The sequence below is a fragment of the Ambystoma mexicanum genome, chromosome 4q (genome assembly GCF_040938575.1).
Source record: "Ambystoma mexicanum isolate Mex_15411 chromosome 4q, UKY_AmexF1_1, whole genome shotgun sequence".
In the NCBI taxonomy this organism is placed as follows: Eukaryota; Metazoa; Chordata; class Amphibia; order Caudata; family Ambystomatidae; genus Ambystoma; species Ambystoma mexicanum.
Window position 1 is genome coordinate 980885182 of NC_090928.1, and position 13821 is coordinate 980899002.

General features: G+C 48.6%; 1 protein-coding gene across 1 annotated transcript in view; it reads left to right on the forward strand.

Annotated features, from left to right (window-relative positions):
* Nucleotides 1-13821, forward strand: part of FLVCR1 (FLVCR choline and heme transporter 1) — a 379457-nt gene that overhangs the window by 320315 nt on the left and 45321 nt on the right. Inside the window, exon 8 of the mRNA XM_069608541.1 lies at nucleotides 4706-4817. Within this exon, the coding sequence (XP_069464642.1) occupies nucleotides 4706-4817 (112 nt within the window). The remainder of the gene's footprint in view (nucleotides 1-4705; nucleotides 4818-13821) is intronic.

Here is a 13821-nt window from a genome sequence, read left to right on the forward strand (position 1 = left end):
ATGCTGTCTGTGAGCCGGCCATTGATCATTAATCGTGTTGACGGATTCACAAAGTTGGCCATCACCATGCGTGTAAATACCGGCCCGCACCCAAACCTCTTAAGGGTAAGCCAAAGGAATCCCCAGTGCAGGCTATCAAAAGCCTTGGAGGCATCCAATGCCAACACTGAGAACTTCTGCCATGTCCTTCGCCCCATTCCATCGTATCTACGTCCCTGCGTATATTGTCATATGTATGCCGCCCCTTTACAAATCCCGCCTGGTCCGGGTGAATTATCTTTGGGAGAACCCTTGCTAATCTTCGGGCCAATACTGTGGAATACATTTTTGCATCCCCGTTCAATAATGAAATGGGGTGGTAACTGGCGCAATCCAGGGGGTCCCTGTCCGGTTTTAACAGAAGGACCGTGGTAGCTGGGCCCATATCCCCTGAGGCTCGCCCTGTATCCCTGATAGAATTAAATAATTTTGTTAGAGGGCACACCAGGTTCGGCCTGAACGTTTTGTAGTACGCGTTACTTAACCCGTCCGGGCCTGGGGATTTATGTCCCTTCAGTGCCCCTATCACCTCCCCTACTTCTTCCTCAGTTATGGGCGCTTCCAGCAACAACCTGTCTGGCTCGCTAATTTGTGGCAGGGTCACCTGATCCAAGAAGGATACCTGTGCTCCCCTCTCTAGGTCCCCCCCCCCCTTAGGATATCGGTATAATATGAGTGCATAACCTTCTCCAGTTCTTTCTCCCCCTCACCAGGTTCCCACTCCGGTCCCTAAGCTGTACAATGCGATTTCGGGCTCTCTGTCGTCTTAGTTTAGCCACCAAGAAGCGATTTTACCCTTATCCCCATGTATGTAATAGGACTGTTTGGTTTGTAAGAGGAGTTGCGCGGACTCATCCGCCAGGTGCGTTTCTAGGGCTGCAATGGCTTTTTTCAAGTCCCTCCAAGTTCTTTGTGAGCCTCTATCCTTGTATTCCGCCTCTGCATCTTTTACCCTGGCATCCAACTCCCGCCTCACTCTCTCCTTTCTCTTAACGTATCTCACTGTGTGTGCTATAAACTCACCCCGTACCACTGCTTTACTTGCGTCCCAAATTGTAGCCCAGTCTACCTCCTGTGTGACATTTTCTTGGAAGTAGTCCCTCAGGACTCGCTCAGTATCTGCTCTTAGAGCTACGTCTTTTCGGATCACCTCATTTAGACGCCAGTGCCTACGAGTCTGTGGCCGCGGGGTAAGCGGCTCCAGCTTTAGGGAGCCCGGGGCATGGTCCGACGGCACCGCACCCCTATTTCCAGGCCTGTGACCTGCGGCACCAGAGAATCCAAAATCAGCACCATATCAATTCGGGAATAGCCCTTGTGAACTGCTGAATAGTGAGTGTATGTTTTCTCCAGCGGGTGGAAGAACCGCCATGTTTCTATTAAGTGCTGCCTCTCGTTGGGGGCATAAATTGCCACCAGCGTGACCTGCTGGCCCATCAAAGACCCCCCTACCATCAAGTAACAGCCTTCCGGGTCCCTTTTTACAAATAGTTTTTCGAATTGGATTCTTTTAGCCATGAGGATGCCCACTCCCCTTTTTTTTCATCCCACTAGAGGCAAAGTATTGCACTGGGAAGGCCCTGTTCCTCAGTCTATGTTTGTCCTCTGGAAGCAAGTGCGTCTCCTGTAGACAAACAACCGAGGCCTGCATGTCCCTAAGAATGCTCATGATAGATTTCCTTTTAACTGGGGAGTTAAGCCCCTGGACATTTACTGTGACAAAGGTTAAGTCAGCCATTAGTATGTCGTAACCATATACCCAAAACCATATTGTTCAACTGGATCACCTCCTTAGACATCTCAGGCCCATTGAAAATGACCTCCACCCCAAAAGCATATTTTACTGTCCCCCCCGCCCAACTCCCCAACTTGTTTCAACCCCATAAACTTCAACCAACACAATCCCCATGGCAGCACCACGGAGAATCACCAGGCGTATTGCCCCCTGGGAAATGCAGAGTCTGATGTGCACTGTCAAAGAGAGCATTTTATTCAAAACCATGGCTATCACACACAAGTGCCTCGTCTGCACTACCCCCCCTATCTATCGGCAAAGATCATCCCGATCACATCTGCCAGACCCATTAGAACGCACCACTCCAAACAGATCTACGTTCCCACCTGCAAAAGCCGGAGGATCCAGCTTCCAACACCTAGCACCCCAAAACTGGAACGCCCTGCCCACGTCACTCAGAAATGAAGCATCATACATAATCTTCCGTAAAGCGCTTACAACTGAACTGTTCAATTAATTCATGTTCTGGATAGCTCCTGGCACTCTTCTGTAATGGTAAAACTCTTTTCTACGAACTGCCTTTGTGGCTGACTTGGCTCTTCTATTACCAAGTACCCATCATGAAAACCTGTTACACGGTAACCAAGGAACACATTGTCAACCACAACATGTAACCTGTAATTTTTCTTGTTTCTTTTTGTAATTATTGTTCTGCTGCATCATTACTTTGCTCCCCTGTCGCAACTAAGTAAGACTTCTGTAACAGCGCCACGATGCGCCAGGGCCGCTTTGTGTGCTTTACAAATTCAAATAAATAAATAAAAATGTAACAGAGGTTCCTTAGGACTTGTGTTGGCTCAGCTGCGATTCAATCTCTCAGAAGAATCCATGGGAGAGGGCTACCTTCTTCGAAGCGATTGTGCGGAATAATAGCCCTGATGCTGCACAGTCTGAAATATTGAGGTTAGACCAGTTTTAAAGCTAAGAAAGAAGGGTTTGGCAATGGAATCACTCCATCGCCTTTTTGAAGGCAAGCAGCGTGTTTGGCTCCTCACAGGTGGGTACCTTTGGTAAGTCCTCACCACAGCTGTGGTTTCTGTGTTCGTTACCTAGCTGCGGGTGTGGTGGTGAAGTACAGGATCTTCAAAAGGGAAGAACTGCTGTGGAGCCACTGGTAATACTGATGTGCCAATGGGAAGAGGTACTGTTAAAGCTACAGTACTGTGCAGCTGTCTGTATCGCTTAAGGCGCAGCTGCGGTGCCTATGCTTCACACTGTGTCCCACTGAAGCAGTTGGTGTAGAGGATAGATCTCTCGCACTCCCAACTTTACTCTTTGGTGTATTAGGGTTGTAGTTTATTTGTGTCTAGAAGCACCCGCAGGCCTCTGGCTCGTCTATTGTCCTTTGCTCTTCGTGCCCGGTGCTACCGCCTCTTTGTGCTGATTTGCTCATGGCCTAGGCAGTAATGCTTTCCCGGGAAGGGGGGGGGGATCTTTTAGGGTTTGTGACTCATCTGTGCCTGTGAGATCATAGGATGGAATAGCGTGTTCCTCTCCCTTCTGCTCAGGAGAAGTCCGCGTCCACCAGATGCCAGACAAAGCTGCACCGTCAGAAAGGTGTTGCAGGGGCCAGCAGAGGTGCTGCATAATCCTTCTTTGAGTGTGCATCTTCTGTGCTGCGAAACGTGGGCCCAGGTTCGGCATGCTAACGATGCAGGTGCTCAGACTAAGTATGGGATTTGAGGTGGAATGGGAAATTCCGCTACCAGTCACATGGTTGCATTAATACATCGACTTGGGGGCTACCCAATCTCTTGGAGTGCAGGCAGTTGCCACATTGAAGTGTTGCACTCATTCTCTGGTAGACACTTGGACTTGGTACTGAATTTATTATGCGGCAGTTGATGGGGACCCTCTGGACCCTCTGGTGATGAAGCAGACTGTATCCCCCACTTGAGTGACCAGTGGGCGAAGTGTACGAAAAGAAGTAGTGGAACTTAATGTTCCCTGCAGGCTTGCCCCCGCTCCCCACAAACCCCATCACCACGTCCCCTCCCATGCACAATCAAAACCCCCAAACAAACACACCTGCTATTCAAGGGAAGGTTCACTGGAGTGCACTAAAGGGCAAGCTTCAACTTCTTCCTACACTTTTATTTTAAAACTAAACCATTCCCAGAACGGTTTCTTTTTCAAATGAAAGTATAGTAACGGTGAACCTTAAAAAGTAAAAAGTACAGCAGCACCGCTGACGCCCACTTCGACCTCTGCTTGAGTCAAGCCAAGACTTCCACCAACCAGTGAAGTCTACACAGCCTGCTGTGGGGGGAGACTCGCAGAAGGATCACTCGAACTCTGAGGTGTCTGGGGCCTCTTAGAAGCATCATTATTGTTCAGTGACGGCTCCCCCGGAAGAAGTCTGGTAAATTAGGTCTGGAAAGTCTGAAATACTCGGGACATCATGCCAGTGTAGGCTCACTGGGAGTTATAAGCCTCTGCCACCCTAGCCCGCCCCGTCTCCATTTAAAAGATGCGCTCTGCTGAAGGTCGGACATAGCTTGAGTGTATCAGTCCTTTGAAATAGAGATTTTCTACCCCCCTCCCCCATTTCTTTACCCTACACTGATGTGAACGCGTTGCAGCTCACAAGCCACCAACATGTGATTTTCAGTCACTCTGAATGTCTCTTTATGAGGATAAATAGACGAAGCTCTGGGGGCCATTAGGAAACCTGATCTGCTTGATGATATGGATGAATACCCCCCTTTGTCCTGAAATAAACTGTATGTCAGCAGCTTGCAGTAGCGGCACTGCTGTTTGTCCTGCGCCATGTTTTGTGCTGTACTTCCACCAACTCGGCCAGCGTTGAAGTGTTTCTCGTGACGCAGTAGTGGACTCCTCTTACCTTTCCTTTCAAATCCTCTTTTTCAGATATTTGGGATCCTGTTTACCTTGGCTCAGGGAAAGCTCACCACAGATTACAATCCTCTTGCTGGGAACATTTTTCTCTGCGCATGGATGTTCGCTGGCATCATTTTAACAGGTACGTGTGTTGCACTGCTGGGCACAAATACCAAAGCAGTTCTTGGTACCCTAGCAGCTGGTTTGGTTTCATCTGTGCCACTGGGTTACTGTGTGTACCGGCACCGGCTGTCGTCACTAGGCGGTGATTGCTCATTCACATGAGTGGGCGTTGTCTGAGAACATACAGTATGTGCTGCATGCCAGGAAACAGAGCGTGCGTATTCTCCAACACAAATGCGGGAGAAAGAAGCTTAGTACAGATGACATTCACATGAAAAGCGCTGCACTTATTTCACAACTGAGGCCCATATTCTCATGTAGGTGTTAAGTCCCGTTAAGGACGTTAAAAGGCTTAAAGACCTTTTCGGTACTTAAGACCTATTCTGAAGGTGGCGCATTCCTCCAAAGTCGGAAGGAATGCGCCAATTTCGGAATATATGTGGCGATTGCTGGCATGTATTGGAAACCAACCTAGCAACCGCCACATTCGGAAACTGGCTTTTTGGAAGCCTCTTTTTGTGGCAATCCGCCAGTTTAATATGTGCGCTAAACATGCGCACAAATACGGTACCCTTTGGGTGCTGTTAAACTGGAGGAGTACCACAAGGAGCCTTGTTTGGTGTAAATTAAAGGGTTCATATACACCCGTGTGTTGTATATGGACACTTTCATGTACACCAAAGCAAGCAGCTTCAACGTTGCATAGCTACTGCAGCACATAACTTTAACGCTGAGTGCTCATCAGGTCTGCCTTGTCTAGCCTGACTGCGCATCCAGGTACAGATCTGCCACACATGGCCATTTGCCCTTGTGTGAATGGGTGCAAACTTCAACCAGCCACACTTGGGCAGTCGCAGGCCGATCTGCCTTGACACTCGCATGGTGGCGCTGCCCACGTTAGTCCATAGGCTGCTTTGGATCTCGCAAAGTTTGACTTCACCTGGAATACACAGTAGAAGCACATGGCCAGAATTAAGATGTCGGCTCCCCTGAGGGGTGTTGGGGGATGCACAGAGGAGGCAGTATCAACGAAAGACATGATTGAGAACCTCTGTTCTGGATTCCTGTTTAATCTATGCACTATCACAGGGGGGCAGGGAGAGGCTACAGAAGGGATGCTGCTGCCTGGGAAACGCAGATGAGAGGCACTGTGCTGCAGGGCTGGCAACTGCAAGGTAAAGGGGTGTGTGTGTGTGTGTGTGTGTGTGTGTGTGTGTGTGTGTGTGTGTGTGTGTGTGTGTGTGTGTGTGTGTGTGTGTGTGTGTGTGTGTGTGTGTGTGTGTGTGTGTGTGTGTGTGTGTGTGTGTGTGTGTGTGTGTGTGTGTGTGTGTGTGTGTGTGTGTGTGTGTGTGTGTGTGTGTGTGTGTGTGTGTGTGTGTGTGTGTGTGTGTGTGTGTGTGTGTGTGTGTGTGTGTGTGTGTGTCTCTCAGAGGAAGTGGCGATGGCCCAATATTGCCACTACCATCAACATTTTCTGATGGCAATGAAAGTGTGTTTTCTAGGTGAAGACTGGCATCACAAATTTCGAGGAGCTATGGAGATGCCAGCTTGACACTGCATTTTAATAAGGAAACATGTTCCATGACACTGTTGAGTCTAGCATCGCAGTTATTTGGATTCAGGGTAGACACCAGCAGACACTATGATTACTGGAGTAACATTGGAATGGGATTGTTAAGACTGCCTTCTAATCAACAATGGGACAACACTAGCATAGGATGGTGAACTCTGGCACACCATTTCTTGGGGGCAATGCAGATACCAGTATGGCAATACATTTACTGTGGCAACACTGGCATGGCATTGTTGAGAGTGGCATCACAATGTCTTGGAGGCCAGTATACAAGCCAGCATGCCAATGAGTTTTACCGGGTGTGGACTGCAATGGCGTTGCTGATAATGGCATCACATTCTTTCAGGGTAAGTGCCAACACAGCAAGACTATCTTTTTTACTGATGCAAAACTGGCATGCCTTTGAGATGTACATAACACTGTTTTGGGCAACGTAGAAACCAGCAACACAATTGGATTGGGGGCAACACTGGCAGAGTGTTGTTGGCAGCAACACTGACATAGCACTGTTGAAACTGACATGCCATTGCCAGTATGTGATTAACTGTGGCAGTTAAAAGCTGGCCTTTTAATGCATTAAAGGACACAACAACTGTAAGCTGTAGGCTAGCACATTGTGTTTAACCCTGCCATATTTTTGTGGTATTTCAGCATCACCCCTGACTGGCTAAACATCTTCTTATTACCACCTCCCTGAAATAATTGTACAAAGCTCTAAAATTGTTCATAGCACCCTAGAGTTTCTGAGCAACCTTCAGGAAAACATTTCTGGTAACCTGGCATGTGGTGGCAACCGCCATGCAGCGAAGCCCGATTGTCTTCTAAACGTATTTGAATTAGTTACAACAACAAAAAATGGTGTGCATTATTTATTTAATTTAATATTTGGTATTCATTGATTGTGGACCTATATTTGAGAAGCAGCCAGGCGCTGTATATCAAAGGCTAAATGGTTACACGTTGGGGGTAATGTTACAACATGGGTTCAGCATAAAAAACAGTAATTGGGGGTGAGGTGGGGTCAAGTGGAGGTGGGATTAGGGCATTACGTTGCATGAAGGAGCTGCTCTTTGAAGAGGAGGGTCTCGGGCTCCTTTCTGAATGGCATGAGTGTGGGTGTGAATCCGAATTTGATGGGTAGATGGTTTCACAGCCTTGGGCATATATCGAGAAAGCCTGTTTCCTGTTTCTTTTTTCCATTTTCACAGCTCTAATCTGCCCCGGTCCTGGCTTCTTGTGGAGTGTTGGCCACCAGAGATAGTGACTGTAATGGCCAGGTAGGGGGATTCTGCAAGCTGCCAACTCTGTAAATGATGCAGCTGGTCTTGAAGGCAATGCATGCTTGTAGGTGCAGTCAATGACATGTGCATGTAACATGGAAATATTTGCGGAGGCTTTTATTGAGACGGGCTGCAGCATGGTTGACTCTTCTCATTGGTGCCACAGTGGAGGTGGGTAGGCCGGTAAGCTGCGCGGTTTGACCATTCCGCTGAGAACAGACAAGGACATGTACTATGGATCGGAAGTTATTGTCTGTAAGGAAGGGCTTGATTTTCCCCAGCGAGCTAGTTGGTAACAATGGTAATAAGCTATATCGTGGGGTTTTTCCTACGTATGTTTTTACTGTCAACATGGACCGCTAGAACTTGGCACATAGTCTCAACTGTGGGGCGAAGCCACCTCAGTTCATGATGGACAGCCAGGGCTGGATCTCGGTGTGTTTGGTGTTATTGAAGAGGAGGAGGAATTCTGTTTTGATGGGGTTCGGTTTAAGGTATGCACTGCACATCCATGTTGGTGAGGCAGGCCTTGAGTTGGTGGATGTTTTTGTTGGAAGAAATTTTGAGGTAGAGTTGAATATCATCTGCGTATTGATGAATGTGGATGTTCTGGCTGGCAAGGGGAGACCCGGGGACTGCACATAGGGGTTGAAGATCAGGGATGAAAGGATGGATCCTTGTAGGACTCTGCAGGTGATGGGTAGTGTGTGTGATCCTGAGGTATCCATCTAGATGAATTGATGCCGGTCTTCTCGGTACGAGGTGAACCATTGCATAACGGTCTCATGAATTACCATGCAGTTGTCTAGTATATCAATGAGGGCTTCATGATCCACTGTGTTAAAGGCTGTGGAGAGATTAAGGAGTACCAGGAGGCAGAGCGCATCGTCTTCTGCTTGGGTGGTGGCAGTCTCTGTGTTGCATCTGGTTCTGAAGCCATATGGGTAGGCCTGTAGGAGGTGTCAATGTGTGCTTGAAGTTGAGAGGCTACAGCTCTTTCGAGAATCTTGTCTAGGAAAGGAAGGGGGTGATGGGGCAATAGTACAGAGGCCGTTAGTTCCAGGTGTTTTTGTAGGAGTATTTGTCCAGTTTTGAGTATAGTGGGACATTTTCCTTTGGTGAGGGATGCATTGGTGATAGCCAGGAAAGGATGCAGTGCTTCTGTGAGGAGTGTTTTGGGGATGGAGTCTGGCTGGATGTCATCAGAATATGAGGTATATTTGAGTGATTCTAGAGTATTAGTCAGGTCCTCCATGGGAGAGTTTTGAAGGTGATCTATGCAAGGTGGCCAACACTGGCATTCTTTTTTCGGCACTGGCACTCTTTTCTGCAGGCAGACAGCAGCTGAGCTGCATAGTCCCACACCGGTGGGCAGTGGGGGGTTAACCAGAAAGGGGATTTCTGGTGCGAGGCAACCAATAAAAAGAAGGCAGGCTCAGTAGCGTGACTTGCGCTGGCAGAGGTCATGCTCGTTGGGAGCCATCCCATTGCAGCACAGGAAGGCACCCTCACAGGCGGCAGCTCCGGAGGTAAGCCTCGCTTGCATGGTTTATTTTAATAACAGTCAGTGGTGGTAAACTCATGCCTCCTGGGGTCTGGTTCAGTGGCAGTCGCCTTGTGTTCGCTTGAGAACAGTTCATGATATTAGGTTAATTTTAGGCATAAGGTGCACTGGGATCAAATATATACAAATGGGTAGGAAAGGGGGGCACTAGAGAGCCCAGGACCAGGATGGCCGCTCTGATGTGAGCTCCAGAGAGGCCCTGAGTTGGAGGAGGATTTAAGCAGACCCAACGGGAATAATACGAGCTGAGAATCGGTGGAGGTGCTGCGGGACACCCGAGAGTCACGCCTTTGCGTTTTGGTTACTTTCCGCTTCCCTGAACAGCAGCTACGTGGAGGTGTGCAGGGAGTGCGCTGGGCCCGGAAGCGCGGCTCAGTAGCTCAGGCGCCGAGTGCTTGTGCGCGACTCGCAGCAGGAGGAGGTGGACCGGGGGAAGATAATCAGCAGCAACGGTTGCAACCTGAGATTGGTGGCGAACACTGGGTTGCTGTATACTGGGCAGAGCAGAGGACGTTCAGTGAGGCACTGCCTAGGGAGAGCCGGTGGGCTGAGCCGGGACACCCAAGAGCCTGTGGAGCAACGTGGGCTGGGCTGACGGGAACCAGAGGTTTGGAGCCCACCTGGGGGGGGAGCGCGGACCCCCATTGAGGAGGAGGGGGACCTCCCATCTGCGCCGACCGATAACTGCAATCCGCATTGGAGGGGCTGGGGCCGAGTACGGGCACGGAGGGGCGTAGGGGCACAGACTGAGGTCTCTCCTTCCCTCGGGCCCCTTCACTGGTAGAGGTGCTTCAAGTGCTGGATGGGGCTGGCTGCCTAGCCTGGAGCGCAAGGGCACCGACGGGCCTGTGAGGCGCCCATAGAGAAAAGTGTGGGAGTGCTTGCTGCCACAGCTCAAAAAAGCCAGCGAACAGTGTCGAGGGCCCCGGGGCTGCTGACAGCCCGGAAAGACTGTTGGACAAGAGCCGATCAGATTTGAGGACGACGGGCAGAAGCTGTCGGAACGCCCAGCGGGCACAACTGCAGGCTGGACCCAGGAGCAGGGTGATGGACACTTCGGAGATGCGACAGAGGGGGGTGAGATGTGGCATCCAACCCCTGGAGGTCATTTTGACATGGTACATATACAATGAGGAGTGAAAGGGGCAATGACATTTGCTTAGATCACAGATAGAGAGAGGGCTGATCTGCGGGAAGGATCCACTGAATAAATGGCCCTCAGTGACATCAGGGGAGACCTCTAAGCAGCGGCTGGGGGGAAGGCAGAACACTTATTTTGAGGTCTGGCGGGCTCGCCCCCGATCCCAGTTGAGAAAACAATAAGCATGTTGTGCCCAGTCGAGCGGGTGGAACTGGGGCACACTCCTACACCAGTATTGGAGGGGGCGGCAGAGATCTGAAAAAACGCAGCTAAACTCAGGAAAGGCACCAGCTCACGCAACCGCAGGATTGACACAGGTGATCACTGGGCGCAGATCCAGGGCAACCGGACTGGAGCAAGAAGGCAACAGTGATAATCACAAGGCGACTGCTCCCTAGCTTTACCCATCACGGGGTGCGGGAATATGAAGGGCGTGTAAGCGGAATGGTGAGAGCCATCAATAACTGCGGCCCTAGGCCGGGCAGAAACGGTGGAGAGTGCGCTGTTTAGAACTAAGGAGGTGGGGGGCCTGCTGCGGCCCGAGAACACAGCTACAAGAGGGTTCTGTTATGGCCTGAGTTTCCCCTAGTAGAGTTCAGCTTGGCAGAGGTGAGGTGCGCAGACACACAAGGGGAACGGAGGCGCCCCGGTTATAACACCTTTGCACCGAGTCCCCGGCCTGGGAGTGGAAGGACGTGCAGTGACTTTATGGCGAAAGGGGGGAAAAGGCAAACCCGTTTACCATTCCTTCAGAAAGAAGGACTTTGGGGACACATAGGGCAGCCAACAACTGCATCAGGTCTCCCTGCGATGGCAGCAACACAGTCCCCGACGGGTGAGGAGGCTGGACTGAGTGGGGACCCCCCGGCTTCAGAATTGAGTGTGGTCCTTGCCGAGATGTGCTCCGGCTTTGCAGCCATCAACACGAAGTTGGATGGCTTAACTTACAAGGTTAATTAATCAGAAACTACATGCCTCGACTTTAGCCCAATATTTCAAGACACAGAGGATTCCACGTGGAATAAGGGTGAATTTGGAACCAACACTCTGTAAGGAGAATCCCACCTTTGTCAAAAGGTGGCATCAAATTCTCAACACTCAACAAATTCTTGAAACACTTGTGTATAGGCGCGTTACAAATACCATATCATATCATATCATATCATATCAAGTGTTCACTGGATTTGATATTGTTAACCATCGAGGAATTGGCTCAGAATTTGAAAACCTTGGACGAGGATATCGAAGGATTAAAATCATCACTCAGTAAAGGTCTTACGGCCGTTAAACTCCAGGAGGTTTTGGATGATACTAACCAGAAGTTACAGAAGTATAAGCAGGAATTGGAGACCAAGAAAATCAAGAAGTTTAGACGAGATACATTGGATTACAAACTTGACATTGTGTACACGTGGCAGGAGTACTACGGCCATCGCCCCAGCAAACCGTACCCGGGCCATACACCAAAACCGGGACCAACTGGCAACGAAACCACGACATCTGAAGCATCCAGTACGGAATTGGAAACTCCTCCAACTACGGAAGCAGGAGGCAGTGTCACTCCATACGAAGAGCCACCAACCGCGGATAGAGCCCGTTTTTTAGAAAAGGACCTATCAGACGAGGGAGTAAGAAAAAACCTGCAAAGAAAGAAACTACAAAAGAAGAGCTAATAGTGAACATATCCTCTTATCCTCTGTCACGTCTAGAACTACAGGCCTTGAGTAAGGGACTGTCATTTGTCCCCACAAAGTAATAGTACTTTTCTGAAAGAAAAAAATGATTTCTTTCGACTGCTGCGTAAAATGAAGCTGCGGCTTTTCTTTGAGGGGCAGGACGATAACCAGGACCAATCTAGCTCTCCGACATTCCTTGAAATCAAACCTAAAAGTGTGTTTAACCCACCGGTCCAGAATCACATCCTGTCGGTGTCGGTGTTTGAGAAATCTGTTCTTCGTGAATTCAGGAAATTACACTTTCAAAGTAGAGGATATGGTAATTTTACGGTGCGAGAAAAACAGACACTGAGGAACCTATTGGATAATACCGATATTATTTTCAAACCAGCGGATAAGGGAGGAGCGTTGGTCCTGATGGACAAAGGAGTACATTAATGAAATTGAAAGACAGCTTGCAGATCCAGAAACTTATAGGGAAATTCCCTTTAATCCTACAGCACAGGTTCTACACTTAATCCAGGAAACGCTTGACGATGCAGTGGTGAGAGGTGTTATATCAGAGAAGACACAGATTTTTTTGGAAAATAAGCATCCTATAACACCGGTTATTCATATTTTACCAAAGATACATAAAAGACTCTTGCATCCCCCAGGGAGACCAATCATGGCTGCTTCGAATAGCTTACTGGAACCTTTGTCCCAGTATTTGGACAAACTGTTACAGCCCCTGATACAGAATACTTTTACATACTTGAGGGACACTATGCAGTTTCTACAGAAACTACAAGAATTACAGTTTGAAGTCGGACGGGATATCCTCTTCACAATGGATGTCACATCCCTCTATACTAACATTGTACATGCTGCAGGCTTAGAAGCTGTTGAATGGATCCTATTAAGATCTGACATCTGTCAGGGAGACCCTCTTTTCATTCTAACACTTCTCAAACTGGTCCTAAATAACAATTTCTTTAAATTTGGTGAGAGATTCTTTCTTCAAACTTCCGGCAGGAGCATGGGGGCAGCCATGGCCCCATGTTATGCCAACATATTTATGTACTATCTGGAGCATGAACATGTATTATCCATACCAAGATGGCAACAACATTTATCCCTGTATGTGAGATATATCGACGACATATTTGGGATATGGACAGGACCAGCAGAGGAACTTAATGCATTCTTCGAGATGATGAATCAAATGCATCCGAGGATTCGCTTTACAACTGAAACTAGCCAATCACTGATCCATTTTTTGGACATTGAGATCTACACCTTGACACACAGGCTGGCAACGAGAGTGTTTACCAAGACAACAGATAGAAACAGTCTGCTATTAGCTACCAGTTTCCACCCACGGAGAACGATTGAGAGTGTCCCAATGAGCCAGTTTTTGAGATACAGGAGGAACATCTCGGAAGCATCTGAATATCAGAGACAATCAATTACATTGGAACAGAAGTTTATATCGAGGGGGTATGATGCGACATCTATTAAAGATATTTCCCGAAGGACATCTATAGAAAGGTTAACCCTGCTAACTCTTAAACCGACCCAAACAGATGACCATCTGGTGTATGTGACTACATACTCAACCCAGAGTGCACGAATTAGGAGGATAATCCAAAATCATTGGCAGATGCTACAAACGGACCCCCAATTACAACTATTATTTCCCCGAACACCTAAATTTGCCTACAGGAACAATAAAGCATTAAGATCTAGCTTGATAAAGGCTGAAATTCGGGAACCCACAACCAAGATTACGCACAAGGGCACGATTCCG